Genomic DNA, 27,570 nt, shown 5'->3' with positions numbered 1-27,570 from the left:
TGAGCCTCCAAAAGTTCAACAGCAACCATGATGAAAAGGTCCAAAGGGAGAATTGGAAACAAGCAAATCCAAGACATTCACTAGCACAACAAGATTATAGTAAAAACAAATTGCTTGAACCAACATGCTTAACTATCATTTATAGAGGCTAGAAGTAATCCAACAGTGCTCAAGCACACCAAATTTGAAAGAAATTTGAATCAACTTTTGCCACTGCATCAACCAAAATTTACAAGTTCTCAAACCATTGCTATGCTACCAGCCCAACTCTTATTTTGGTTTTAAGGAATCTTCATGGTCCCATATGGCCATATCCTTTGCCAATGATGTCAGATCAATGTATATAACCATAAGCTCCAAACAATTTTTTTTTTTTACTGTGTAATAAGAAACTGGTTTTGGCCAGCAAATCCAGGGATAAGGAGTGATGCTTCACTTCTATACCATACACATGCTTTTTCATATGTAGCACAAAACATATATCTAGCATCGTGTGGTATCAATCAAACCTCAAGAGGGAAATCAACTCATATCCATTGCGAAAGAACTTGCAGTAAGTAAATCAACTCCATTATATCAATTGCAGAAATCAATACTGAATTCATTGGAATTACACTTCTTTGAGATCAAAATTCAGAGAACATAACGAACTAGATGTGTAATAGCCTCCCTCAAACTCATAGTAAGAGAATTCTTAGTATGAGTTTGGAAAACAAAATACCAAAAAGAAAATGACAAGGACAGTAGTGATTGTAACTTCAAACAATTATGCAGAACTGACTTCGATATTGCAATAGGAAAACACTGTAAATCACTGACATAGGAAAATTCCACCGGGATCGAAGGGAAAGATTGAAACCGAATTGAAAAATGACAGAATATGGAGCATAATAGCAAAACTGTAAATCATTCTCATAGTTCCACCGGGATCAAAAACAGTGATGCATAAACCACGATGATGAGAAATGAAAACGATGCTCGCCGACGAAGGCAGTAGCAAATCGGAAAGCGTCTCACCTTTCTTGCTGTTTTGATCTTGATCTCGCGAGAATCGGATGTTGCCGTCGTGTTGACGCTCGACCTTGATCGAAGAAGAAAACGCGTGAACGGTGGATTGTGAAATCACAGAATCATGATGTTCTGCTAGTGTGAATTTGTTCAAGAAACATTCAATTTGCCCAATCTTGACAGTGCAGCCTTTGATATCTGGTTTCACAATCTCAATCGATCTGATCTGAACATTTTCAGAATGAAAATTACCAAAACTGAAATTGCAGGAATCATTTGCTGTAATTGATTCAAGAACAGAGGTAGATGATTGTGAAATCTCCCCTGCTGCCTCTGAAATTGAATCACTTGAAGAATCTTGAATATGGATTGAAACAGCAGAGCTTGAACCAGCTTCTTGAACTTGATCTTCACAATTTTCAGAACCGTGAGCGGAAGCGCAATCTTCATCTTCATCCCTCGGGTATCGCTCTGATACCATGTTATGAATCATGGAATCGAAGGGATAAAGATCATAGATGTCGGCAAGATAGAGTGCATAAGAGTATTCATGAGGAAGATACTCGTAGAAATTCATATTGAATGAATATAGATTGATAAAAGAATGAGTAAAATGTACAATGAAGTAGCTTATTTATAGGACTATTTGGAGTAACTAACTCCCTAACTAACTTTCTAACCTCTTAACCAACTTGGTAACATATCAACTAACTCTAGTTGATTAACTAACTATCTATATTCTTAACAATCGACAAGTGCTTTACTCAAGTTTCTCAACAAGGTGCTCAACTAGGACGAACCGATAGAATCAAGTTTCAAAAAATCTAATGAATTGAATAGAATTCGGTACAATTGAGAAACTATGTGACAATAGAATAAGAGTTTTTGAGAGAAGAAGTGGTTGTTAAAATGTTTGATTGGTTTTCAAATGAGACATCAGATGACAAAGTTACAAGAGGTAGAGAGCTGATGCATCTATTTAACAACAAGGCTAACCAACTCATCTAACAAACTCTAACTAACTGACTTGATTGTGTCACAAGTTAACTAACTAAACTAGTCACAAGCTAATTAACTAACACTAATTATCAATCTATATTTTATCAAAAATATTTTCATATTTTTTAATTTGATATTAATAATGGTCGAAACTCATATAAAAGAGAAACTGCATCATCATCAAATAAGGAATAGAGACCTATATATATATATATATATATATATATATATATATATATATATATATATATATATATATGGGGTTGCTAATTTACAACTAACTAAAAACATTAAAGTGTAAATTAGCAATGCGCACCTTTTCTAAAAAAAAAAAAAAAAACCTTAATATTTACTTATTTAACACTAGGAAATTTGGGATTAGTTAAGTAAAATTTATTAAATGATGGGCACTCATTTGCTAATTTACACCTAAACAATTATAAATATATAAAAAACTATTTTCTAATTTTATGTAAATCTTGCTTGCCGATGACATGCGTCATTACATGGAAATAAAGGCAATAGAATTCATATTAAAATTGCTTTGCTTTGAAAGCCACCATCCAAATTTTCCGCAATGTACTTTGAAAGCATTCATAATGCATTTTTCTCAAAGGTCATTGAAGCATCTATTCCTTACAAAACTTGAGAAACATTAGGGACAAGGGTCATTAAGTTCATAATGCAAAATCACTTTTAATTGCAGGTGCAGAATTGAATTTAGGGACTAAGGGTCATCAAAGAAGAATATATATATATATCCATTCATGCATTCTTGTGAATAAAAATTCAATTTTTTTTAATAGAACAGAGGACACCGATAGAGACAATTGATCGAGTAGCAATTAAGACAACAATTAGCTTTTTCACATTCAGGGACTAGAGTCATTAAGTAATTTATACATCATTTTTTGGGCATCAAGAAAGCATTCATAATGCATTTTCATCAAAGGTCATTGAAGCATTCATCCCTTACAAAACATATGAAACATTAGGAACAAGGGTCGTTAAGTTCATAATGCAAAATCACTTTTAATTGCAGTTGCATAATTGAATTTTGGGACTAAGGGTCATCAAAGCAGAATATATATATATATATATATATCCATTCATGCATTCTTGTGAATAAAAATTCAATTTTTTTTAATAGAACAGAGGACACCGATAGAGACAATTGCTTGAGTAGCAATTAAGGCAACAACTAGTTTTTTCACATTCAAGGACTAGAGTCATTAAGTAATTTATCCAGCATTTTTATGGCATCAAGAAATCCAATCCCTTACAAAATTTGAAGGTTCAGTTTTTCGAAGATTAAAGGTTTTTGAATAATCAAGAAGCCCATTGTCGTTCCCAACAAGTATCGATTATAAATCAGATAGGGCAAATATATTGGAATGAAAATTTCAAAAACGTGTGAAACTCCATTATCGTAACAGACAAAAATCTGTCTATTAAAATATTGGCACACCAAACAGGATCTTGGAACATAACACTTTGCACAATTAAGGTTTTTTTTTGGGTTTTCTCAAGCAGAAGATTGAATGTTCTTGAATGATCAAGAAGGCCAAATTAATATCTAAAGGGATGCTAGAATTTGCAATCGCAGTTGAATTACCTGAATTTAAAGGGCATTAGTAAAATCACCAATGTCTATCGCCTGACAAAGCTGAAGGAGCTTATCAGAAGCATTTTTGGAGATATCCCCACTGTTCAACTTCGCAAACAACCCACCAAGTTTCTTTGAGTTGTCTTCTATCTCCCGCTTCTTTGGTACATTTGCACGTGGACCTCCCAGTGCTTCCGATGTCTCGTTGAAAAGTCTTGTCAATGTGTTGACAATAGCCACTTGGTGTGCTGACGTGGTAAAGCAAAATTTAAAACCAAAAGATAATAAGACAAGGAACACAAGAAAAACAAAATAAATTGTATAATTCAAAGACTTGTGCTTTCTGACTCAAAAAATAAACACCAGTAAATTTAGTTAGTCATTTCATTCAAAGAAAAACCCAAAGTCATTGAAAAAATAAAAGAAATAGTACCAGGTACTCTTGAAGTATCAGCAGTCTGCACAGTAGGTGGTGGAGCTGCCGGTGCAACAGCCGGTTGAACAGGTTGCGGCTGAGGGGGACTGGGAGGTTGAGGATCAAAAGTTCTCACAGGAGGTGGTGCTACAGCAGTACTTGAGAAGTTCAGCTACATGGAAGAACGAATTAAAGATTAAGAGCAACAGGGGAAATTCATCAACAACAACTCATTCAAATTTTGTTGAGAATATAACATCCAAATCACTCAAACCAACTACTATAAAAAGTGTGAGCCGGTGCATGAGCTTTCTCACTTTGTGCCTTCCAATAACAAAAATAAAGCAAAAATACTTCATATACAAGTAGTACCTACATGTCATAGTAGACGAGAAATTTCAAATGTACTTGTATATAAATGATATGAATGCCACGGCATGAGTTTGGACTTAAATTCCATACAACTTTTTTCCACTTCAAAACCAAACATTTGGAGTCAAAACTAACACTGAATATACGCTACACATAGTGAATTTCAGAAGTAAACAATAAATTGACCATAACAGTGGCCATGGGGTAAAATTCTTCACAATAAACTAGTTGTCTCTGTCAATAATCATCTTAACATGTTAATTTGAAAGAAAATTTGGATTTTAGAATTTGGCAAGTTAAAAGTGCATAAAATTTGAAAGAAAATTATATAAACACACAATTGCATAATCCAACTGCTACATATATTTGCACGTTCTAGACACCTAATTCTCGAAATAGTTTACTTAATTTAAAACTAATTAGTACCTCATCACAAACAATTTTGACACAAAAACTTGGGAACTTCGTTAGTCAATGATAATAATAGAGTAATCAAAGATCCACAAAGAAGACCTTGTTAATAAAAAATGCAGTACACAGACAACCATTATCAGTATATAATAGAGGACAATATATGAAGCATTCAATATAAGTAGATGCAAAGAGTAGCTTCTGCAAGGAAAATTTCATGCAAGCATCTTGCACCGAAACAAAGATTTTTGTCTCATTATCAAGTAATGCACAATATCATTTTATTTTTAAAATTTTAAAATATTAAACATTACCAACTCAATATATAAAAAAAAAAAAAAAACAAAAGCTTCCAATTCATATTAATTAGTGGACATTACCAACATATACCTCTTACAAAACTATTGCATGTATGACTGAAATCTTACGAGTGAAACAAAACACATAGGGGAAGGGAGGTGGTTTGGAATAGCCATTGGATACAACAATTAAACTAAACCCTAAACCTAATGGCTAACCTTATTGCATTCCCAGAAAATCTGAAGGAAAAAAAAATGCACAGACGAATAACTTACTGTGGTACTGATATATAGGGTTTTCTGTTTTCAGAAGAATGAATCGAACTCATTTTCAGAGAAGAATCGGCTAGCATTTAGATGAGAGGAAGAGCGCAACTCATGTTTGCTGCAATACATCTAACACAGACACATGATCTGTACTTGTTAGAACCCAGCAAAACAGTATATAGTAGAACAAGAAATAAATGGAACAGAGAGCAAAAATAATATATAGACTGATTTATTGATGTATAGTAAAAGGATTTACATAAGGAATCTATCCTATCTGCCACAGAGCAAGCTCCTATGGAAAGCTAAAGCTTTCCATTCATCATGATCAAATGATTACTTCTCTGAATGCCTCCCTCTCCTAGATCCAATCCACTATTATTTATTCCTCTTACAATCTAACAGAAATTAGTTACGTTCACCTCTCACATTCCATGCTAGCTCATTCTTTTTTCCTCCATCTATTCCTCTTTTTCCCTTCTAGAATATATACTCCTACTTTCCAAACTCTTGGGACCACCACAGCATTTTGACTCACTACACAAACTTGTTCTTCACTATTATTCTATTATTCTGCAAGTTTCTAGTTGGAATAATTGATTAACAATGTGAACATCAGGGGCAATCAAGGGACTAGAGCCATATCGACAGACTATAGCTTGTCTGAGTATTTATGTCATAGGAGCTTGTTGCACACCAAGTAGTAATGATCAACACAAACAAGACATAGGAGCTTGATGAGCCATATTCAAGCACATTAACAGACTATAGCTTGTAGTATTTATGTCAAACACTTGGTGAACAACAAATAAATATTTAAAGTACTAGTTGTGGTCACAAACTAGAAACCCAAAAAAAACACAAATCAGTCAGTACCAAATAAAACACACACTGTTGAAACGAAGAGGAACTGCGAAATCCATATCCGTTTTGACATCCTTGGGTAGAATATTTTAGTGTACAGTACACTGTACTACATCAGCCAAATCCATATCCTTTCTCTTTGATGTTCTACCAGAACGGTTTTTTTACCATAAAAATATTACGCGTTGCCGTAGGGCTAAAATGTTGTAGTTACGATAAGTATATTTTATGGACGTAATCAAGGAATTGTTGAGGCAACTTTCACACACTAAATATATTCACTTCAAAACTAATTTGACCAAAGAGTTTTAAAAGAGAAAAATATGCATCAGATGAAATTTGACCTTTGCTCGCAATTGTTTAATATCTTTTATGAGTAGTTAAGGTAACTTGATGATGAACATTATGTAGGTTCACATTCTATTTTCCCATCAAACCTAAGGGTGACAACTGATAACTCAATCAAACTCATTGACCACTAAACACAACCCCATAAATATCATCCAAATGTGCAACAACTGTTCCTTTTTTATGACATTTATATGATAATGTACCTGAGGAGCTTGGGGAACCTCAGTAGCCAGTGATGGAACAAACAAATTGGGTTGTTAGGATTGCTGTTGACAATTTTCAAAAGCAATGGTTTTTAAGTCTTTCTCTGCAACCATAATTAGAAAGGAGAAAAAAAGTGAAGAGAAACGTAGGTGTGCAGAAAGCTTCATATACTGAACAATAAAGGAAACACTAGACAGCTGAAGTCATAAAATAACAATTAATTAACAAAACCATGAACATAGACTTCTCCAATTGAGAGCCCTTCATGTCAAAATAATTAATTAACAAAACCATGAACATAAACTTCTCCGCCAAATGAAAATATCTGAAAATAACTGCAGTTCTACATGGCAGATGTGACTTACACCAAATTATTTTATAAAATAAAAATCTTTCCGAAAAGGATTTAGTAAAATTACTTGGTTTATTAACCATTAACCACTCTACTAGTTATTAACAATGTTAAAAGAGTGGTCAATAAGTAATCACTTGAGTAGTTAGGTCTTTCTAAAACCGGCAATATCTTCCTGAAAAATGGTTAGGTGTATAATGTTACACGTTTATTAACACCAAAATATAACTACGCACTGATGTTCACTATGCAATTATAATGGCGTAATGCTATCCCATTAGAATAAAATACACAAAAATGCTAATAAATAGCCTTCACTTTGTATCATTTTCCTCTACTTTTTTAACCATGCCATATAGAAATCCAGAAAAAGTTTACCAGGTTACGTAGACAGTGCAATTCGGTCCTTCAATATCACAAGTTATGTCGAAAGTTAACCCAAAAGTTTTAGATACTCCGTTGTTGTGGTCAGCAACCTTTGACTTGCTAAGATTTATTTTAGCATATTTCTCAACAAGCTTGCAAAGAGAGGCACCAAAGCGCTTCTGCCCAGTTGCCAAGGCAGGAACAATAGTTTTTTCCATCAAATCCTAACAACGTATAATTGTCAGTTGTCGAGCTGTACTATTGGTAAGTGGGAGTTTTACATTATAGTTATACATATTTACATATACGAGTATCAATGTTACCTGAAGAAGGTCAACATAAGATTTCCCCAGCACAAATCTAGACTCCAGCATAAAGTGCAGAAAAGCAATAAATCTTATAGGCTGAATAAGTTCTCAAAAACGAAATTCGGTCTTTCAATATATCACAAGTTCTCGAAAGTTCTTCAGAACCCAAAAGTTTTAAATACTCTGTTGTTGTGGTCAGCAACCCTTGACTTGCTAAAATTTCAGCATATTTCTCAACAAGCTTGCACAGAGAGGCACCAAAGCGCTTCTGCCCGGTTGCCAAGGCAAGAACAATAGTTTTTTTCATCAAATCCTAACAATGTATAATTGTCAGTTGTCAAGCTGTACTATTGTCAGTTTTATATTATAGTTATACATATTTACATATACGAGTATCAATGTTACCTGAAGAAGGTCAACATAAGATTTCCCCAGCACAAATCTAGACTCCAACACAAAGTGCGGAAAAGCAATAAATCTTATAGGCTGAATAAGTTCTCAAAAACGAAATTAGACTGCATTAAACACCAATCTCCCAAATACATAACATAGTAAAAAAGGTCCTCTTGTTAAGCTAATTATAGAGTTGTAGTTATATAGTAGCATCGTAAATTGCACGGTGCGTAGGTAATTGACAACAGGTGTTAATTGCATAAAGAAAAACACATCAGCATAGTCATTATACCATATGAGAAACATATAAAATGGTTGAATCACTTGCTTTTCCTTCATTCCAAAGCGCACTTACAGCTATATCTGATTATACACCATATATATATAGGGGGGAAGGCAGCTCAAATCATAGAATTACCATATTAAGAAAACTTGTTCCCACATTTACTTCCGACATAAAATGCCTGCCGGTTAACAAATCAACCTTGAAAGTTGGGATTCAATAGAAAGTTCACAACACCTGTTATTGTTCCCAGTTTTTATCCTGTAACCAAAGCTTCAATCATCTCTCTAGAATCTCTCCACATCTATGGGACAATGGTCTCATAATGAATCTAAAAGGATGACAGGGTGCTATTACAGATTTCGGTTTCCAAATCACCGTTAAACCTGAACACCGCTATGTTCAGCAATAAAATGTTTTGTATTTATCAAGTAGAAGATTGAATCTTTTTAAATGATCAAGAATAATAAAAATGGGTAAAATTCTACCTTTTTTCAGTTATTAAATCGAAGACTTAACGATTATAATTATCAACACAAATCTTATAGCAGTGGCATAGCATCCACCATTTTTTATCAAATTTTATCAGATATACAACCTCATTGTGGATTCCTTCATTAATCATAATGTCATATTATAAGAAATAGTTTAGACTCCAAAGAGTTGGTTTCTTTGTACTTTGATTCAGTGAGCCAATCAAACACAAGGAAGCACTTTCTTTTGCATTTGCAAAATCACTTCATACTGTAGTTGCAAAATTGCATTTAGGGACTAAGGGTCTACCAAAGCACAATAGATCATAGCATTTAGGGACTAGGGTCAACAACTAGCTTTCACATTAAGGCATCATCCAATATTTTTTGGCCACCCTTACAAAAACCATGGAACAAAGTCTATCCATCCACATTTTGAATAAATTTCATATTAAAATTACTTTGCTTTGAAAGCCACCATCTAACTTTTCCATTATGAATAAAGAATTCATAATGCATTTTCCTCAAAGGTCATTGAGGCATCCATCCCTTACAAAACTTATGTAACATTAGGGAAAAGGGTCATTAAGTTCATAATGCAAAATCACTTCTAAAGCCACCATCCAACTTTTCCATTATGAATAAAGAATTCATAATTCATTTTCCTCAAAGGTCATTGAGGCATCCATCCCTTACAAAACTTATGTAACATTAGGTATAAGGGTCATTAAGTTCATCATGTAAAATCACTTCTAAAGCCACCATCCAACTTTTCCATTATGAATAAAGAATTCATAATGCATATTCCTCAAGGGTCATTAAGGCATCCATCCTTTATGTAACATTAGGGAGAAGGGTCATTAAGTTCATAATGCAATATCACTTCTAATTGCAGTTGCAAAATTGAATTTAGGGACTAAGGGTCATCAAAGCAGAATATATATCCATTCATGCATTACTATGAATAAAAATTCATAATTTTTTTAAATAGTAAAGCGGACACCGATAGGGACAATTGTTTGAGTAACAATTAAGGCAACAACAAGATTTCACATTCAGGGACTTAACAACCAATTTGAATTACTATAAGATTTCACATTCAGGGACTTGAGTAGCAATTACTTGAATTTAGGGACTAAGGGTCATCAAAGCATAATATATATCTATTCATGCATTACTATGAATAAAAATTCATAAATTTTTTAAATAGTAAAGCGGACACCGAAAGGGACAATTGCTTGAGTAGCAATCAAGATTTCACATTCATAAAGTAATTTATCCAGCATTTTTTGGGCATCAAGACATTCAACCCCTTACAAAATTTGAAATTTCACATTTTATTGAAGCAGAAGATTGAAGGTATTCGAATAATCAAGAATGAAAAAATCGAAAACCCATCATCCTTCCCAATAGGCATTGATTATAAACCAATAAGCAGAAGATTGAAAGTTATTGCGACAAAACACGTTTCCTCAGTTAAAGTTTCGTGTTTTCAAGCAGAAATTGAATGTTCTTGAAATATCAAGAATTAAAAAATCAGTATCAGAACCGACATCAATTGTAAACATGATCTTGGCACAGAACACATTTTTGCACTATTAACGTTTTTTCTCAAGCAGAAGATTGAATGTTCTTGAATGATCAAGAATGAGAAAAATGGATAAAGTTATACCTTTTATCAATTGCAGAAGATTGAATGTTCTTGATTTAGGGTTTATACCCTCATTTTCATCAAAAAAGGATTTGATTATATGAAGCAGAAGATTGAATGTTACCGTAGCAAACAGAAGAGATTATCGGCACAAATCGAGATTCGAGCGACCCAATTTCGTGATCTTTGAGCGACCCATCGAACACCATAGTTTTTGCGTGTTTCATTGCTTATTTTCTTGTTTCTTGAATAAGAAAGAAGAGTTTAATTGTTGTGTACTGTCGGTGTAAAGATTCTTTACACATAAATCCAATGATGCGTTGTCACATCATTTAATGAATGTGACACATCATGTGTTTTTAAATACCATACATGATGTGTCAGTATATTATTGGATGCATGTGTAAAATAATTTTACACTGACGGTGTATATAAATTAAATTCAAGAAAGAAATAGAATGAGTTTTTAACTTTTTATATTCTTTTCACAAATTAGCAAAGATTGAAGCACATGCATATTTCTCAATGTGCCGTTGCATATTTCGTCTTAATTACTATTTTTAAGATTTACTAGCGGGACAGACTTCCGAGCCTGAATGTGTCTAACTTATGTCAAAAAAATATATATATCTTATGTTATGGTCAGTTTGTTAATAAAATAATTTTACTGCTAAAAAAAGATGTGTCTTATATATTTACAACCAATTTTAAAGTGTAAATTAGCAATACGCACCTTTTCTAATAGGAAAAAAAAACCTCTTCGTATTTACTTATTTAACAGTAGAAAATTTGGGGTTACTTAAGTAAAATTTATTAAATGATGTGCACACATTTGCTAATTTACACTCAAATAAATATAAATATATACAACCATAATAAACACAAAACAACCTAGGAAATAAAAAAAATAAAAAATAAAAAGACTACTCGAGAAAATATATACAATCCAATTTTATTTTATTTTTTAAAAAAAAAATTATTTTCTAATTTTATGTAAGTCTTGCTTGCGTAAAAAAATAATTATGTAAGTCTATACTATTTGGATTCACGTAAACTACACTTTATTTTATTTTTCATGCCCCAGTTTATTTATAATAAAAAAAACGATGAAACAAGTTTCTTGAAAGAGAAACTATGCAAATTGGAAAAAACTATTTAAATAGATTGTTTATTTATGCTGCACATATTTATAATTATGCGGGTGTACAACATTTAATAAAAGTTACCTAACTAATTTTCTAGTGTAAAATAATTAAATGTCAAGGGTTTTTTGTCCAAAGTGAAAAGATGTGCATTACTAATCTTTTACTCCCTCCGGTCCTTTTTATAAGGAACACTTTGAAAAAATCACACAGACCAATGAAGCACATTTAACATAGTTAATTTTATTTAATACACTTATAAATTTAAATTTATTCCGTGTATACCCTTATTTAATTACTTTTTATTCAACTAACTTACTTATTTTTAAATTCTCTCTCATAATAAATAAGGGCATAAGTGAAATTGAACATTTAAAACATTTGAAAATTGGTCAAAGTTTCTTATAAAAAGGACCAAATTTTTTGCCCTAAGTGTTTCTTATAAAAATGACCGGAGGGAGTATATATTAAAGCAGAAAACAAAGTTTCCCTCCCAACTTATAATTATGCCGCCTAAACCACTCTCATTAATGATCTCTTTCACTTAAGCCTAAAAGACTTTTCCAATTCTCATTTGTCTCAAAATTTTGAATATTACTTTTCTACAATTGATTAAATATTTTTCATATATAAATTGGCATGTACTCTGTATTTCCATACAGTGATTTTTCAAAACATCTTCACATATCTTTGATTAAATATTTTTTTTTTTTGTCAATTTCAAGTTATCTTTTATATATTAAAGCAGAAAACAAAGTTTCCCTCCCAACTTATAATTATACCACCTAAATCACTCTCATTAATGATCTCTTTCACTTAAGCCTAAAAGACTTTTCCAATTCTCATTGTCTCAAAATTTTGAATATTACTTTTCTATAATTGATTAAATATTTTTCATATATAAATTGGCATGTACTCTGTATTTCCATACAGTGATTTTTCAAAACATCTTCACATATCTTTGATTAAATATTTTTTTTTGTCAATTTCAAGTTAGTTTGATGAATTCAAAATGATAAATGTATGCGATCAATAGCAAGGGTTCATGCTACATTTCGTGAGTTAGTTAGAAAATTATTATTAACCTTTGATTAGAAAAAATAGACGGTTGAAATTCAGTGTCAAAGTAATGTTTAACACTTGGTGTCAACGAATCTTAATTCATATTGAAAAAAATTTTAACAGAGTTTCCCTAATTTTATTTAAATTTTATTTAAGTTAAAAAATATACTTCATATTTACAAAAAAAATCACAACTGTCAAACTCCATAAAACAAACTTTGTCTCAAACTAGATTATGTACTACTTTAAAAATTGAAAACTATATATAGACTATATCTCAAATTTTGTCAAACAAAAAAAAAATACTAACGAAAAAGAAATTTTATCTAAAACAAATTATCCCAAAATTAGAAAAAAAAAAAAAAAAAAAAAAAAGAGAAAAAAAAGAGAAAAAGATTTTATCATATCTAAAACAAAGTTATCCTAATCCAAAAATCAATCGACAGATAAGCATTAACTGTAATAAAAGCCAGCCCTAAACTTAACAAACTTTTCAATTATCCAAACCAGTGAAATAAATAACTCTCTCAGTCTCTCACTGTTACCTAAACACACAAAGTTAACGGATCTTAATCATCATTCTTAATTCTTAATTTTTCTCTCACTGATACTCTCTCATTCTTAATTTTTCCCTCATTCTTAATTTTTCTCTCTCACCGATACTCTCTCATTCTTAATTTTTCTCTCACTGGAAAAATGATGAAGGAGTGTGATTTTCACTACGCTGCGACTGTAATGCATAAACCTAAGAAACGGTTAAGGGAATTCGGTGACGCCGCTGATTCTCACTGTTACTCACTCGCTGATCAATGTGGTTTGCGTCTTCGCCGTCGGATCAACGGTGACTGGGTCCCACCTCTCCTTCCACCACAGGTAATTTTCATTGCTAATTTTTTGTAATCGGTGATAACATTCATAATGTTTTTGTAATTTTCAATTTAATTTTGAATGTGACGGTACTTTTGATTAACATGCATGTAGTTATAAATCTCACTGAAAAGATTAAATTTTTTTAGAGTTTAATGAAGATACTGACACTGTAAAATTGTTTTACATGATCATTCACCGAAAAGATTAATTTTTTTTAGAGTTTAATGAAGATACTGACCGTGTAAAATTGTTTTACATGATCATTCACTGAAAAGATTAAATTTTTTTAGAGTTTAATGAAGATACTGACAGAATGACAGTGTAAAATTGTTTTACATGATCATTCAATAAAAAAAATTAATTTGTTATATCATATCAAAAAAGTGTGGTAAAGTGGGATGATAATGTAAACTTATTTTACACCGTCAATGCATATTTCTAAACTTTGATGTACATATTTTTTATCAAAAAATGCTGATTGTTCGAACCTTAGCGTGTGTTAGAGTGTTGGTGCGTAACATTACTCTTTTTGTATTGGTTATGTGCTAAATTATATGAAACTTGTGTTACAGGAAAAACCACCTGAGATGAAGAAAAAGGTTAAGCTCATAATCAAATTCACGGGGAAGTCAAAAAACGAGTCCAAATTTAAAAAGGGGGAAACAGTGGAAGTTAGCGACGGCAATGAAGGTTATAAAGGTGCTTGGTTTGTGGCTACTGTTATTGACACATTAGAAAAAGAAAGGTTTCTAGTTGAATACAGAGATTTGGTGACAAATGATGATGGTACTCGACCCCTGAAAGAAGAAATTGATGCTAAGTTTATTAGGCCTTCTCCTCCTTATGTTCCAAATTTTGGTTCTTTCAAAAAGTTACAAGAAGTTGATGCATGGTACAATGATGCTTGGTGGGAAGGTGTGGTTGTTGAATTAGTGAACACGACAGAGTGTTCTGTTCGTTTTATGAACAATGAAGTGTTGAAAATTGAATGTTCGAAGCTAAGACCTCATCAAGATTGGATTAATGGAAAATGGATCATGTCTTCTAAGGTACATTACTTAGCTTCTCTTTTTTATAAATTGAATTTTCCCTGAATTGCATTTGCAGTGTAAAAACAGCTTTGAAAATTAACTTAAGAGTATGTTTGGATCATGTAATTGGAAATTTGAAAAGAGATACAAAATTAGAATTTTCAAACATTTGAGTCAAATTTAAAATGTCAAAAAGTTGAGGGACCAACTTCTAAATATGAAAATAGGGACCGGTTTGCAAATATTGAAATTCTCATATTTGATTAGACTATCCTGTATATACTTTTTATAAGAGTTGTAAATATTTAGTAACACCAGAGCATGTCAAAACCATAGTTATTATTACTCTAATATTTGGTTAGACTATCTTGTTCAATCGAGTGCATGTTTCCGAGATAAAGGGTTGTAATAATCGATGGAGGAAGAAACTTACTTGCTAAAACAAAGTTTTTGCATGATTCTTAACTTGAGAACTCATGGAAACCATTTAATTTAAACATTTCTGTTTGGTTTCATTAAAGTTGGATTGAAGTTAAATTCTATTGTAATGTTTCTAGATTATAGATATAAGATAGTATAATATCATGTCCAAAAGATTCATTTTATGATTTTATTTTTTATTAATGTTGTTAATTTTTTAATGTATCTATCAGGAGCCGAGTGAGCTAGTGAAGAAGTTTGGAGATGTGATGCCAAAAGCCAACAATCTAGCCGGAACAAAGTTGATTTTGAAATATCCGATTCCTTGTGAGAATGCAAAGCAACCTACAGCTGTAATAACAAGGACACTATACACTGGAAGCAAATTTGATTTACATTTCTACAAAGGGGAAAAGGTAGAAATTCGAAGTGATGAAAAAGGCTATGAAGGTTCATGGTATACAGCAACTGTTGTCGATTTCTTGCATAATGGAAAGTACTTGGTGGAGTATTTGACACTGAAAACAGAGGACTTAACAGAACCACTGAAAGAAGAAGTAAATGTTTCGGATATTAGACCGTGTCCGCCTGAAGTTGATCGTTTTTGTCGATATGTGACACGCCAAAGGGTTGATGTTTGGTTTAATGATGGATGGTGGGAAGGTGTAGTATCTAATGTTGCTTATGGTTTCAATGGTTTCGAGTATAAGGTTTATTTTTGGACTTCAAATGAGGAGCTGGAATTTGAACACTGTTATCTTAGGCCTCATCAAGATTGGATTGATGGAAGATGGATGCTTGCTTCTTTGGTATGATCGCTTTAACAAAACAGACTTCCTTCGATGGGTTGTAGACTTGATCATCGATTGGTGAATTATTAGGTTGTTATGAGTTTCGATTTTATTTAGTCACCATGTAAATATATTTAGCTTTCTTTGTTATCACGAAACTATCCAATGACTGCATGTACAGAGTGACTAAATATAATTCCGCATTTGGCAGAAAACATAACTGGTTTTTGGGTTGAATTATTATGTAGAATTGCTCTTTTTTAGTGTATACTTCAACATTTTCAATTTCACCCTTGAATCAATCAAGCATTAGACTAGCTACCCTTTTTCTTTTCCAAAAATGGCTAACATAATAATCACTTCAACATTATGATAGAATTTTACTTATTAAGTCCATAAGTCCTAATTTTACCTAACAATGCCGATATTGTTAGGTCGTATATCTTTTATTTGAAACTTCACAATTGTGTGTGTGAACATTATCACTTCGGTGTACTTTAAAAAATAAATCACACATTAAATTTCTGAACGGTCTAGGACTTTATAGAAAAACCAACAGAAATCAGAAGGAAAATATTTGGATAACCCAATTATACCTTTCGACCAAAAAAGAAGAGCAATATGGTTATATGCTGAACTGAAGCATCAAAATAAAAATAAAAAACAATCTTTCTTATAGAATATAGATGCAATTGTAACTTGTAAGTCATAAAGTAAAACAATATTATATTATATGCCTCACAATTGTAAGTTCTCTAAGTGTCATATTATCGCATTAAACAAAACAAAGTATCACAATTTGGGTTTTAGTCTAAAAAAATAATCCATTCGTTTTGTCCTGTAATATTAAATTCTTATTATTTTAGTCCCTTATTCGTTTTGTCCATTCGTTTTGTATTTCTTTATTGTTCCCTTTTGCACACTTTCTCCCCCTAGACCAAATTCACATTCTTCTTCAAATCATTAAACACAAATTTGAGATATTTATAGTCGATAATCATATTTAACCCTCAAATTAAAAGGAGTTAACTGTTGTTTAAAAAACTTAAAAACCTAACTATTACAAACACATGACCCAAAATACGTTTGCCCAATATTTTTTTAAAAAAAAGTAAAAGTAAATTTAGACAAACTAATAATATATTTAAGCCTAAAAGAAATTTTGGATTGAATTTATGTTTGTAAAATTCAATTCAATAAATAAATTGAACAAACACTAATTTTCTCTCAACATAATAGGGTTAGATGTCATCCATTTTCTTTCAACTTTTCTCTCTTTTTCATCATAAGGGATGGTTTTTGGCCATTTTTTGCATAAGTGGTTGTTTACGTTGGAATTTGGTAAACAACCGCTAGTTTAAGTGTTTAAACTCGCGAGATCAACTAGTAAATCTCAGGACAATTTTGTGTTTATTCGTTGTAAGAAAACTGTTTGAATGATCGTTTTAATAAGGAAATAAACACTTAGGAATTAAAATGTTTTAAAGCATACAAGAGAAACTAATTCGAATCGCCTCGAAGTAGCGGTTTCTCAAGCAAGTATCTGAATTTAAACTTGGAGAAGATTACTGGAAACAAATTGCATTGAATGAAAAAACAATTACAAATAAAGATGGTTCACAAAACATACATTGCTCTTCTGAATTCCGTTCGTTCGATCGCTGAGTACTTAGAATTTTAGAGAGAGTGTTTGTATAAAATTTTGTGACCCCTGTTCTGAATGAAAAACTACTATAAATACTACTACAAAGTGGTAACTGTTTCTCGATCATCTGGACGCTCCTCCATTTGCCACGTCGACCACGTTCTCCATTTTCATCTTCCATTCCTTCAGCGCGCGCCAATGCCTTTTGGGCCGCTCGTTGCTTCGTCTTTGGGCTTGGCCCAACTCTCTATCAGTTTGATTTCGTGCTTTCGATAGCCTTCTGACAAAACCAAAATTGGACGCGTTGTCCATATCTCTCGAAGCGCCTTTTGGCTTCGACCCAGTTGGCTTTCGACGCCAACTTTGAAAGTTTTATTTTAACAATATCACTTCCAAATAAATATTGGACCCGCCAATTATATTTAATTGATAAATACCAAATTTATATCCAACAAATTGCCCCCCAAAAATGCCATTTTCGACTATGTCTATCGCAAGAGGAAGTGGCGTTTTTGAAAGTATTAATGGATATCTTTCTTTTCCATTTATCTCTCCTATCGTTTAGACTGCCATTCAAAACTTTGGATTGGCTCCAAACCTGCTTTTCTTTCCACCTGTCAAGGGATTTGGACATTTGTCAACGAGGGAGTTGAAAAATTTGTTATTTTCAACAGACCGCGTGCCTCTATAAATAGCCATATCCTCCCTTTATTGCGTTTTCTCCAAATTTTTTTTTTTTCTGTCAACTGTTCATCTTCTTCTTCATCTTCCGCGATTCTTTCTTGAATTCTTGTTTCCAAAAGTCTTCTTGTTTTCACTTTTCCGCTTATCACCCAGTCATCAACTTTCTTTTCACTCGGATTTTCCTCAACTGTTTCAAACAACCTGTGATTCCCAAATTTAACCCTAATCACCATTCTTTTACGCCATCTTTATACCTTCATCAATGGCGTCAGGCTCAAGTGTCGGAAAATTCCTTCCTTACGCCGGTAAGTGGACCGCCGCCACTCTTTCCTCTTACGACACGGATGTGGTTCCAGAACCATCATTGCGTTTAGACTTACAAAAGTTTTGGGAAAATCAATTAATCTTTCCTTATTCTGTTGATAACCTCGTGCATGCGTTTGGGGGACCCAAACCAAGTGATAAAAGTCGGAATTCCAAGGTTTTGTCTATTTTTCCTGTTTATAAGCCTTGTGTTCCTAGGGTTTTCATTAGTGAACCCTATAATTTTAGCTATATCAAGGCGCCTAACAGAGTGTTTCGATCAGCTCCTTCTTTGAATGATCAATACCTTGGCTGGTTGGACAGGGTACAACGTGACAAAGCTGACATTTGGCAAGCTTGTGGCATTTATGACCTTATTCAACTTTCTCGGACCGGCCTTAAATACCAGCAAGAGATGATTATTGCTGCTTTACACTTCTTTGAGTCTTCCACCAACACTTTCCACTTCGAATGTGGCATGATGACTCCTACACTGCTGGATGTTGCTGCCATTACTGGCTTATCGCCTCTTGGCGACACTTATGATCCTTGCAAAGCTTCCGACACCATCAAATTCGACTTTCGAAACAAGTCTTACTCTAAATACATCGTGGAGAATCGAAAGACTAGTGATGAAGTAAGTGACGAAGAACACATCGCTTTCTTAACCTTATGGCTATCGCAGTATGTCTTCTGCACTCAATCTCTCCAAGTAGCCAAGAAATTCATCCCTATGGCTATTCAATTACATGAATGTCAGCAATTCAACTTCGCTCGGCTTATTCTTGGATGTCTTTATGAATCCATGAGGGATGCTTGTGAACATCTTAAAAGAACAAGCGATGGATCCACCTTTTTAGGTGCTGGTCCCTTCTGGTTACTGCAATTATGGCTAACTGCCACTTTTCATGCTGAGCTTGACCTTTTCTTGCCTGAGCCATACTATGAGGAATCAAGAACACGTCGAGTCGAAGGCACAAGGTTGGCGAGGATGGTGCCTAGGGAAAGAGGCCTTGGTTATGATGTGGCTTTCCAACAGTATTTTAATACTTTCCTCAGCCTGAAGAAGTTCAAGCCTAGCTTTGCTCCCTTTGTGGATAGGCCACTTGGTCCTCCTTGGTTTACTCACAGATTTCCTTCTCCACCGGAATTCGAGACGGTAACCAACAACATTTGGACTGCTTACTTGATGCCTACAGTCTTGTCTTGTCGAATTGGCTTGACCTCTGGAGATTTTGGGTTAGTTGGTTACTTCCCAAACCTGGTGTCTCGCCAATTTGGCTTAACTCAAATACTCCCTAAGAGCATATATTTGGAAGAGAGGGAGGTTTGTTTAGGCAAGCATGGCATGACAGAACCACAGTTCCATTCATTCTTGAACCACTTCAATCAGCCTTCTTATGAGCTTACCTCATTCGACTTCGCTCCCTCACATGCCTGCACTAGGGAATTTTTTACCTGGTGGTCTCGACACTATGAAGGACGCCTGGTCGACAAGACTGCCTTGCTCACCGCTATCTCTAATGGGTTCGACTCATCTATTTTGAACAAGATTAAGTCGAAATTGAACGTCAGAGGTATTCTTTTAGTTTTACTTTTACTTGCATCATTTTTACCTTGCGTGCTTTTCTCTTATGCGCACCTCTTCGATGCAGGGAGTAAGTCGAAGGCAGGTTCCAGCGACTCTAGCAAGCCTCTTCCTCCACCATCTAAGGTTGAACTACAGGTAGGCTTTTACCTTCTTGTGGCTTCTCACACTTCTGTAAGATTTCTATGTTAACTTCGATATGCCCTTTCTAGATTGCTTCACGCAAGAGGCCTCATTCAACTGAAACTCCTTCTGTTTCGAAAAAACAAAAGCCTGTTCCAGCCACTTGTTCGAGCGCTTCAGATAAGGTACTTATCTAGCAAAAGACTTTTCTCTTCTTTTCCTTACCTGCGAACTTACGGAGTTGTGGCTTGCAGGATATTCCTGTTCTCTCGACCATCCCCGAACAGACTACCGTTGTTACTACTCAAGATCTTTTTCCCAGTGCTGAACCCATTACTGATGAGAAAAAGAAAAAGAAGAAGAAGAAGAAGGAACACCAACCCACCCAAGAAAGTACTCCTGAGCGCAAGTCCTCTGAGATTGAGGCACAACCTGATACTCTGGCATCACCTGAGGACCCTCCTTTGGAACAATCGGAGAGGAAGAAAAAGAAGAAAAAGAAGCAGAAAAAATCTCCTGCTGCGGCTACTGTTGTCGAGGCTTCTGCTACTGCACAAGAAACAACCTCACAACCTGAAGCTTCTGCTACCCCTCAAACCCAAGTAAGCCATTCTTACTTCTTGTTATTTCTCCAGCCTTTGACTGTGTTACTCATTCTTTCATGGTTTTGTTTGTTTCAGCCACAAAACTCTGCTCAAGTTATTCCTCAGGATGAGCCTGCTCTTAGCAAAGTGGCTGAGGGGGTGGTCGAAGGACCAAGCGATGCGCATCCTGAAGATGTTGCAGAAAAAATCCCATCTCCTCAGCCTCTCGAAACGGCCATTCCTACTGGAACTTCATCACCGCCCAAAGCTCCTAGCTCGCCTCACCGCGCTTTCGAAGATGATATCCTTAAGCCTGACCATGAAGAAAACCAACTCGATCAAAGCCTACCACAGCAGAATCCTTTAACAAACTCTGCCCAAGTATTGGCTGATAATGATCCTCCAACCAACTTTCCAGCTGACCCCATTGCTAATACTGAACAAAGGCCAACGGTTGATGGAGAACATTCCACTACCAATCCACCACAACCAAGTGGGTCAAACCATGAGTCCAGTTCACCTGGTGCTGGCACTTTCGACTCTGATGATGGGAACTCCTACATTGGTGATTCATTTGGTGAAGAGGGAACTTCTGTGTCGAAGCCACTTCCTACTGTTATCTTGCCAGCTGAACTCGCCAAAGAGTTAAAAGATTTAACTCCAGTAGACGCACTCAACAAGCTTTTATCAAGTCATGGGGCATCTAGCTCCGTTGTCGAAGACGCAGGGGGTGAGGAAAATGTACTTGAGCAAGAACAATTTGAGCATGAAGTCAGGTTTAGGCGAGAAATTCTTAATGGGGATATGTTGGGCCTGCTTGAGCGTGACTCTTCTATATATTACAACATCAAAGCTCTCTTTCGCAAGCTGCAGAACCCAAGGACTGACGAAGCAATGTTCCTTCTAGTGACTCAAGCTGAAACCTTTCTAGAACAATTCGTTAGCCAATCTCAACTCCTAACCCGGACTAGCAGCCTTTTAACATCTCTGCTTGCCACCCAGCAACAACATTTCGAGCAAGCTAATAGTTGCAATGCAGAGGTCACAACTATCAAGGCTGCCTCTGATGAAGCTCTTGAGCAACTTGTGACTTGTGAGAACAATATTGCTCAATGGCAGTCTGAAATCGAAGCGCTAAAGGAAAAAATTCAACAGGAAGAGGCTAAGATGGAAAAGCTAGCTGCAGTAGCTATCGAAGCACAAAAGGTTAAACTTGATGAGCTAGCACGTGAAGGTATCCAACACTACAGTAACGGTCTAGCGGTCCAAAAGCGAGTTGAGCACCTTGCTAGTGATAAAGAAATGCTACAACGTAAACTGGCATCCATTCGAACTCAGTATTACCAATTTCAAGCGGCCAATCGAAAGCCTCCTTCGACATCCCAGCAACAATCTTGACCTTATAACTTTTCCTTTTAGTCTTAAGTTTTTGTTATTCTTTTTGGAGGTCGTAATTGTAAATCTTTTAACACTAGCAACTGTCGAACAATCTCGTACATGGCTTTTGAATGTATGCCCGTTTTTAATGCTGCATGTTCATATATTGGTTGAGTATTTTATTCTTTTGTTATTGTTCGCTTTCCTTCTTTTGGGCCATTTTCCCAAGCCTTATTAATGGCACTTTGTAAGGAATGAAGCGAACATGTTTCCAAAGTAGTCAACACAGTTAACTAGATGGCTTTGTGCATTAATGCAATGGCGTTTCCTATGTAAACTGGCCGTGGTTAGTTGTAACTGCCTGGTCATTAACGCGTCTTAATTCTTCTATAAATACTCACGCCTTGCAACTCTTTCTGTTCATCACTTTATACAAACTAACGCATCAACACTTCTCCACAAAGAATGGATAACAAGAAAAATCCGCCTTCTTCTACCTCAAGCTCAAACATGCTACGTCCTCTTAGAAGGGGGCGAATCAAGATTCCAGCCTCCAAACCTCCACGCGCTAGAACCCTTCGCCCTCGGCCGGCATCAGCTAAGGTAGTAGAAACCATTATTCTCTCTTCTGATTCCTCAAACTCTAGTTCAGATGACGAAGATGAAGACTACCTCAAGTTTCTCAGTACCCTAGAGCCTGACGAAGAATACCCAGGAACTCCGACTCCTTCTTCTGAGGATGAAGATTCTCAGATCTCAGAACTTTCCAGTTCTGATTCAAAGGATGAGGGAACTCAGTTTCAGAGTAAACCTTAAATGGTTATCTTTCAGCATTCAACCATTTCTTGTATTTTCTTGAACATTCTTGAATGATTGGTTGTATTGTTGATTTTATATGAAATAAAACTTGATTCTTGGCATTTCCTTTTACCATTTCGCAAATTTTATTCTTGCGTTATTCATTTTTTATGGTGATTTCTTGCAACATTGGCTTGTATTTCTTTAAATATTTGCCATTCATGTTGACTGAACGTTTCTCAGGGGTTAACTCTTCAATCTCATAAGCTCCATTTGACAAAACTTGGGAAATCTTAAATGGTCCTTCCCAATTGGGTGACCACTTTCCAAAGACTCGATCTCGTTTGTCCATGGGGAGGATGACTTTCCAAACTAAGTCTCCTGCGTCAAAGAGTTTGGATTTAACCCTTTTGTTATATGCTCTGGCAATTCGTTCCTTTTGTCGGATCAAAGCATCTAACGCTTGCAACCTCTCCTCATCCACATCTGTTAATTCATCTAACATTATGTTCTCATAGTGATCAGGAGGTAGTTCCCATTGCCTTTGCACTCGAATTGACTGCATCATTATTTCGACCGGTAACACAGCATCGTGGCCATATGTTAGTCGAAAAGGTGTCGAACCTGTTGACTCTTTAGGAGAATTCCTACATGCCCATAGGACTTGGTCCAAGGTCTTATGCCAATTCTTTGGCTTTTGAGCAACGTGCTTCTTAATTAAACTAATTATAACCTTGTTGGCTGCTTCAACTTGGCCATTTGCTTGAGCATAATAAGGCGTCGAAGTTATTAGCTTAAAACCTAATTGTTCAGCAAAATCTTGCATCTTTCGACCAACAAACACCGTTCCTTGGTCCGTAGTGATCGTCTCAGGAAGCCCAAACCTATAAATAATATGGTCTTGGATAAAATTGATCACTGTTTCCTGATCCACGTTTGTTAGGGCAACAGCCTCTATCCATTTGGTAAAATAATCAATCCCAACTAGTATATAACGTTGGTTCTTGGATGACGCGGGCCTTATCTCACCAATTAAATCTAGAGCCCAGCCTCTAAAAGGCCAAGGTTTGATAATCGAATGCAACTCACTGGCAGGGACGTGTTGTATCCCTGCGTGTTTTTGACACTCTTGACAGCCTTTCGCATATTCTATGCAGTCCTTAAGCATGGAAGGCCAATACAAACCCTGTCGAAACAAAAGCCATTTCATCTTGTGGCCTGCCTGATGGGCACCACAGGCTCCACTATGGACATTTGAAACTGCTACATACGCTTCATTTTCATTTAGGCATTTCAACAAAACCCCTTCAGGAGTCTTCTTAAATAGCTCATTTCCCATGATTGTGTAATTCAAGGCTCTATACTTAATCTTCCTATCGGCTATACCTGTTGGATTTTCTATGTATTTAACAATGGGTTGTCTCCAATCCGTGTCAGCCAAATTGCCAATCACAAAAACTTCAGTCATTACTTCATCAAAGTGTGCATCAGCCATTTCGGACTCCCTTTCGACGTTTAGTTCACCTGCCCCCAGCTGATGGGGTATTACCTCACATGAGATTAGTTTTTCTTTGATTTCAACTATCTCATCTAATTTTTCCCTTGTTACCTTATAACCAGAAGCAATTTGGGCTAAGTCATTTGCTTCTTGGTTTTCGATCCGAGGCACGTGTTGAATGTCACACGAATCAAATCGTTTTAGTAACGAGAAGGCAATGACAAAGTATTTCATCAAATGTTCTTGAATGCATTTGTACTCCTTTGTCAATTGTTTTATTACTAATTCAGAATCTCCTCTGATTTTAACATGTTTTGCCCCCAAGTCTAAAATAATCCTTAGACCTGCAATTAAAGCCTCGTACTCGGCTTCATTATTAGAGCATGTTCCGTTAATCTTATACTTAAATTTTGTTGGAATCTTTAAAGGAGAAATGATTAAGATTCCAATTCCTGTACCATGTTTGTGCTTCGAGCCATCAAAGTACAGCATCCAAGGTTCATGTTCTACATATGTTATTGGGGTCTCAGCCACCGAGTGGTCAACTAGAAAGTCAGCCACTACTTGACCTTTTACAGCCCTCAGGGGTTGGTAAGTCAATGAATATTCAGTTAAAGCTAAAGCCCACTTCCCAATTCGACTATGCAAAATTGGTTTTAATAACATATGCTTAATGATGTCAAAATGAGAATAAACATAAACATGAACTGGTTTGATATATTGCTTAAGTTTGGTACACGAGAAATACAAACATAGACAAAGCTTTTCAATTGGACTATATCTAGTCTCAGCATCATTCAAGATTCTACTTAGATAGTAAATACCCTTTTCTACGCCATTTTCATCCTCTTGTGCGAGCATGCTTCCAATAGTCGAATCTGATGCTGCGATATACAACTTCATTTCTTTGTTTTGAATAGGAGGCATTAAAGTTGGAGGCTTCGACAAGTATGCCTTGATATCATCAAATGCCTTTTGTTGTTCCGTTCTCCATTCAAATACATCACCTTTCTTGAGCCTTAGCAGTGGAGAAAAAGGTTGAGCTTTGCCACTTAGGTTTGATATAAACCTTCTCAAGAAATTGACCTTTCCTAGCAAAGATTGAAGCTGTTTCTTCGTTCCTGGAGGTTTTGTCTCCATGATAGCCTTTGTCTTATTTTGGTTAATTTCTATGCCCTTCTTATGCACAACAAAGCCAAGGAAATCTCCTGCATGTACACAAAAAGCACATTTCAGTGGATTCATTTTCAGTCCACATTTTCTCATTCTTTCGAACGATTTTTTAAGATGTTCGATATGTTCATCCTGGGAGGAGGATTTCACAACAATATCATCAATATAAACCTGCATAAATATTTCGATAAAATCATGAAAAATTAAGTTCATGGCTCTTTGATACGTTGCTCCAGCATTTTTCAATCCAAAAGGCATCACTACCCACTCATAGGTGCCTAAAGCACCAGGGCAACGAAATGCGGTTTTTGGCACATCATCTTCATCAATAAAGATTTGATTATAGCCTGAATAGCCATCTAACATACTTAAATATTCATGTCCTGCTGCTGAGTCAACTAGCATTTCGGCTACAGGCATGGAATATTCATCCTTAGGTGTAGCATTATTTAAATCTCTAAAGTCTATGCAAACCCTAAGTGATCCATTTTTCTTGATAACAGGAACAATGTTAGCTAACCATTCCACATACCTGGTTGTTCGAATGAACTTGCATTTGAGCAACCTTTCAATTTCTGCTTTGATCTTTGTCATGATTTCCGGTGCAAACCTCCTTGGAAGCTGCTTTACAGGTTTCTTATCTGGTCGAAGGGGTAGCCTATGCTCCACAAGATTTCTGCTCAACCCAGGCATTTCGTTATAGTCCCATGCAAAGCAGTCTCTGTATTTCTTAAGCAACTCGACCATTTTTCCTTTTAGGGTTGGGTCTATATTGGCACTAATGTAAGTTGGCCTTTTGACAGAGCCATCTCCAATATCAACCTCCTGCAAAGGATCTTGAGCTTGCATTCTCTGAATCGAACTATGTGGATCTTTCTCAAAACCCAAAGGCTCATCATCATAGATGCAATCTAACTTTTGCTTTTTCCCATCATTTACTTCACTAGCCTCCAAGGCCAGTTTGTCCCTTACGTCATCATTGGCTTTGACAGCCATATTTTCTTGAACATTGATGGCCTCAAGAGCCATTTTGATTCTATTCTCGGCTGCGTAAGCCGTAATTCGATCCCATGCTGGGGACTCAATCATCAAACTCATCATGGTTAACCCATCCAGACACTGGTGGGTATGCATCCTCACACAAGGGTTTCTCTATGTCTTCCCTTTCCCAACAAAAGCCATGGGTTGGATGCAACTTAACTGAGTGGTATACATTTTTTGATACCACTTCATTTGGATCGAAGGCAGCATCTTGCTCACCACAAGGAGCAATCAAAGCCAGGTTTTTGTCGAAGTTCTGTAAAGTCACAGTACCTGTCTCTGAAACATATGCACTTTGATCCGCTTCTACATTCTCGACTAAACCATCTTCTCTCCATGTTGGGTTTTTGTATGATTGGCTACATTTTGCAAAAACATATTTTAGCCAAGTGTTGAGACAAGTGTGCTGACCCCAAGTGTTGTGACAAATGTTGTGACACTTTGGAACAACACCTGACTCTGTTCTGCGCGCGCCAGCTGGATGTTATTATTTTCTACTCAATCTTTTGAAGATCTGTTTGAAGAATTATATCAAGGTTTCTTACAGAAGAAGGCGCACGTGTTTAATGTGTTTCATAAGGCAGCTAAACCCTAGTTTTATTTTCCAAAAGAATTATATTTTTGGAAAATATATTTTTGCGGTTTCAAAAATATAACTATTGTTTTAAAAAATATATCACTGCTGCCGCAATTCTAGAAGCCCTAATTTTTCTTGAAGCCCAAGTCGTTCTACTACTATAAATACGAAGGCAAGCATATGGTTTCAAGATCTAAAATCGAGTCTTACAAAGCGTGTGTTTTTAGGGATTTTAGAGTGT

General features: G+C 35.3%; 1 protein-coding gene and 1 long non-coding RNA gene across 2 annotated transcripts; one reads left to right on the top strand and one right to left on the bottom strand.

The window, feature by feature from the left end:
• Nucleotides 1-6,909: 6,909 nt before the first annotated feature.
• LOC123884983 lies at nt 6,910-10,855 on the bottom strand. Its single transcript, XR_006801037.1, has 3 exons — nt 8,228-10,855; nt 7,838-8,135; nt 6,910-7,738 (listed from the first exon to the last, which is right to left on the bottom strand). It is a non-coding gene; the product is annotated as an uncharacterized LOC123884983 (long non-coding RNA).
• Nucleotides 10,856-13,326: 2,471 nt separating this feature from the next.
• On the top strand, nt 13,327-16,096 carry LOC123884982 (protein AGENET DOMAIN (AGD)-CONTAINING P1-like). Its single transcript, XM_045934224.1, has 3 exons — nt 13,327-13,699; nt 14,269-14,745; nt 15,381-16,096. Exons 1-3 carry the CDS (start codon nt 13,523-13,525, stop codon nt 15,960-15,962), a joined length of 1,236 nt encoding a protein of 411 aa, XP_045790180.1. The 5' UTR covers nt 13,327-13,522; the 3' UTR covers nt 15,963-16,096.
• The last annotated feature ends 11,474 nt before the right edge of the window (nt 16,097-27,570 follow it).

The sequence above is a fragment of the Trifolium pratense genome, linkage group LG5 (assembly GCF_020283565.1).
Source record: "Trifolium pratense cultivar HEN17-A07 linkage group LG5, ARS_RC_1.1, whole genome shotgun sequence".
NCBI lineage: Eukaryota > Viridiplantae > Streptophyta > Magnoliopsida > Fabales > Fabaceae > Trifolium > Trifolium pratense.
This window is presented reverse-complemented; position numbering and strand designations above follow the sequence as displayed.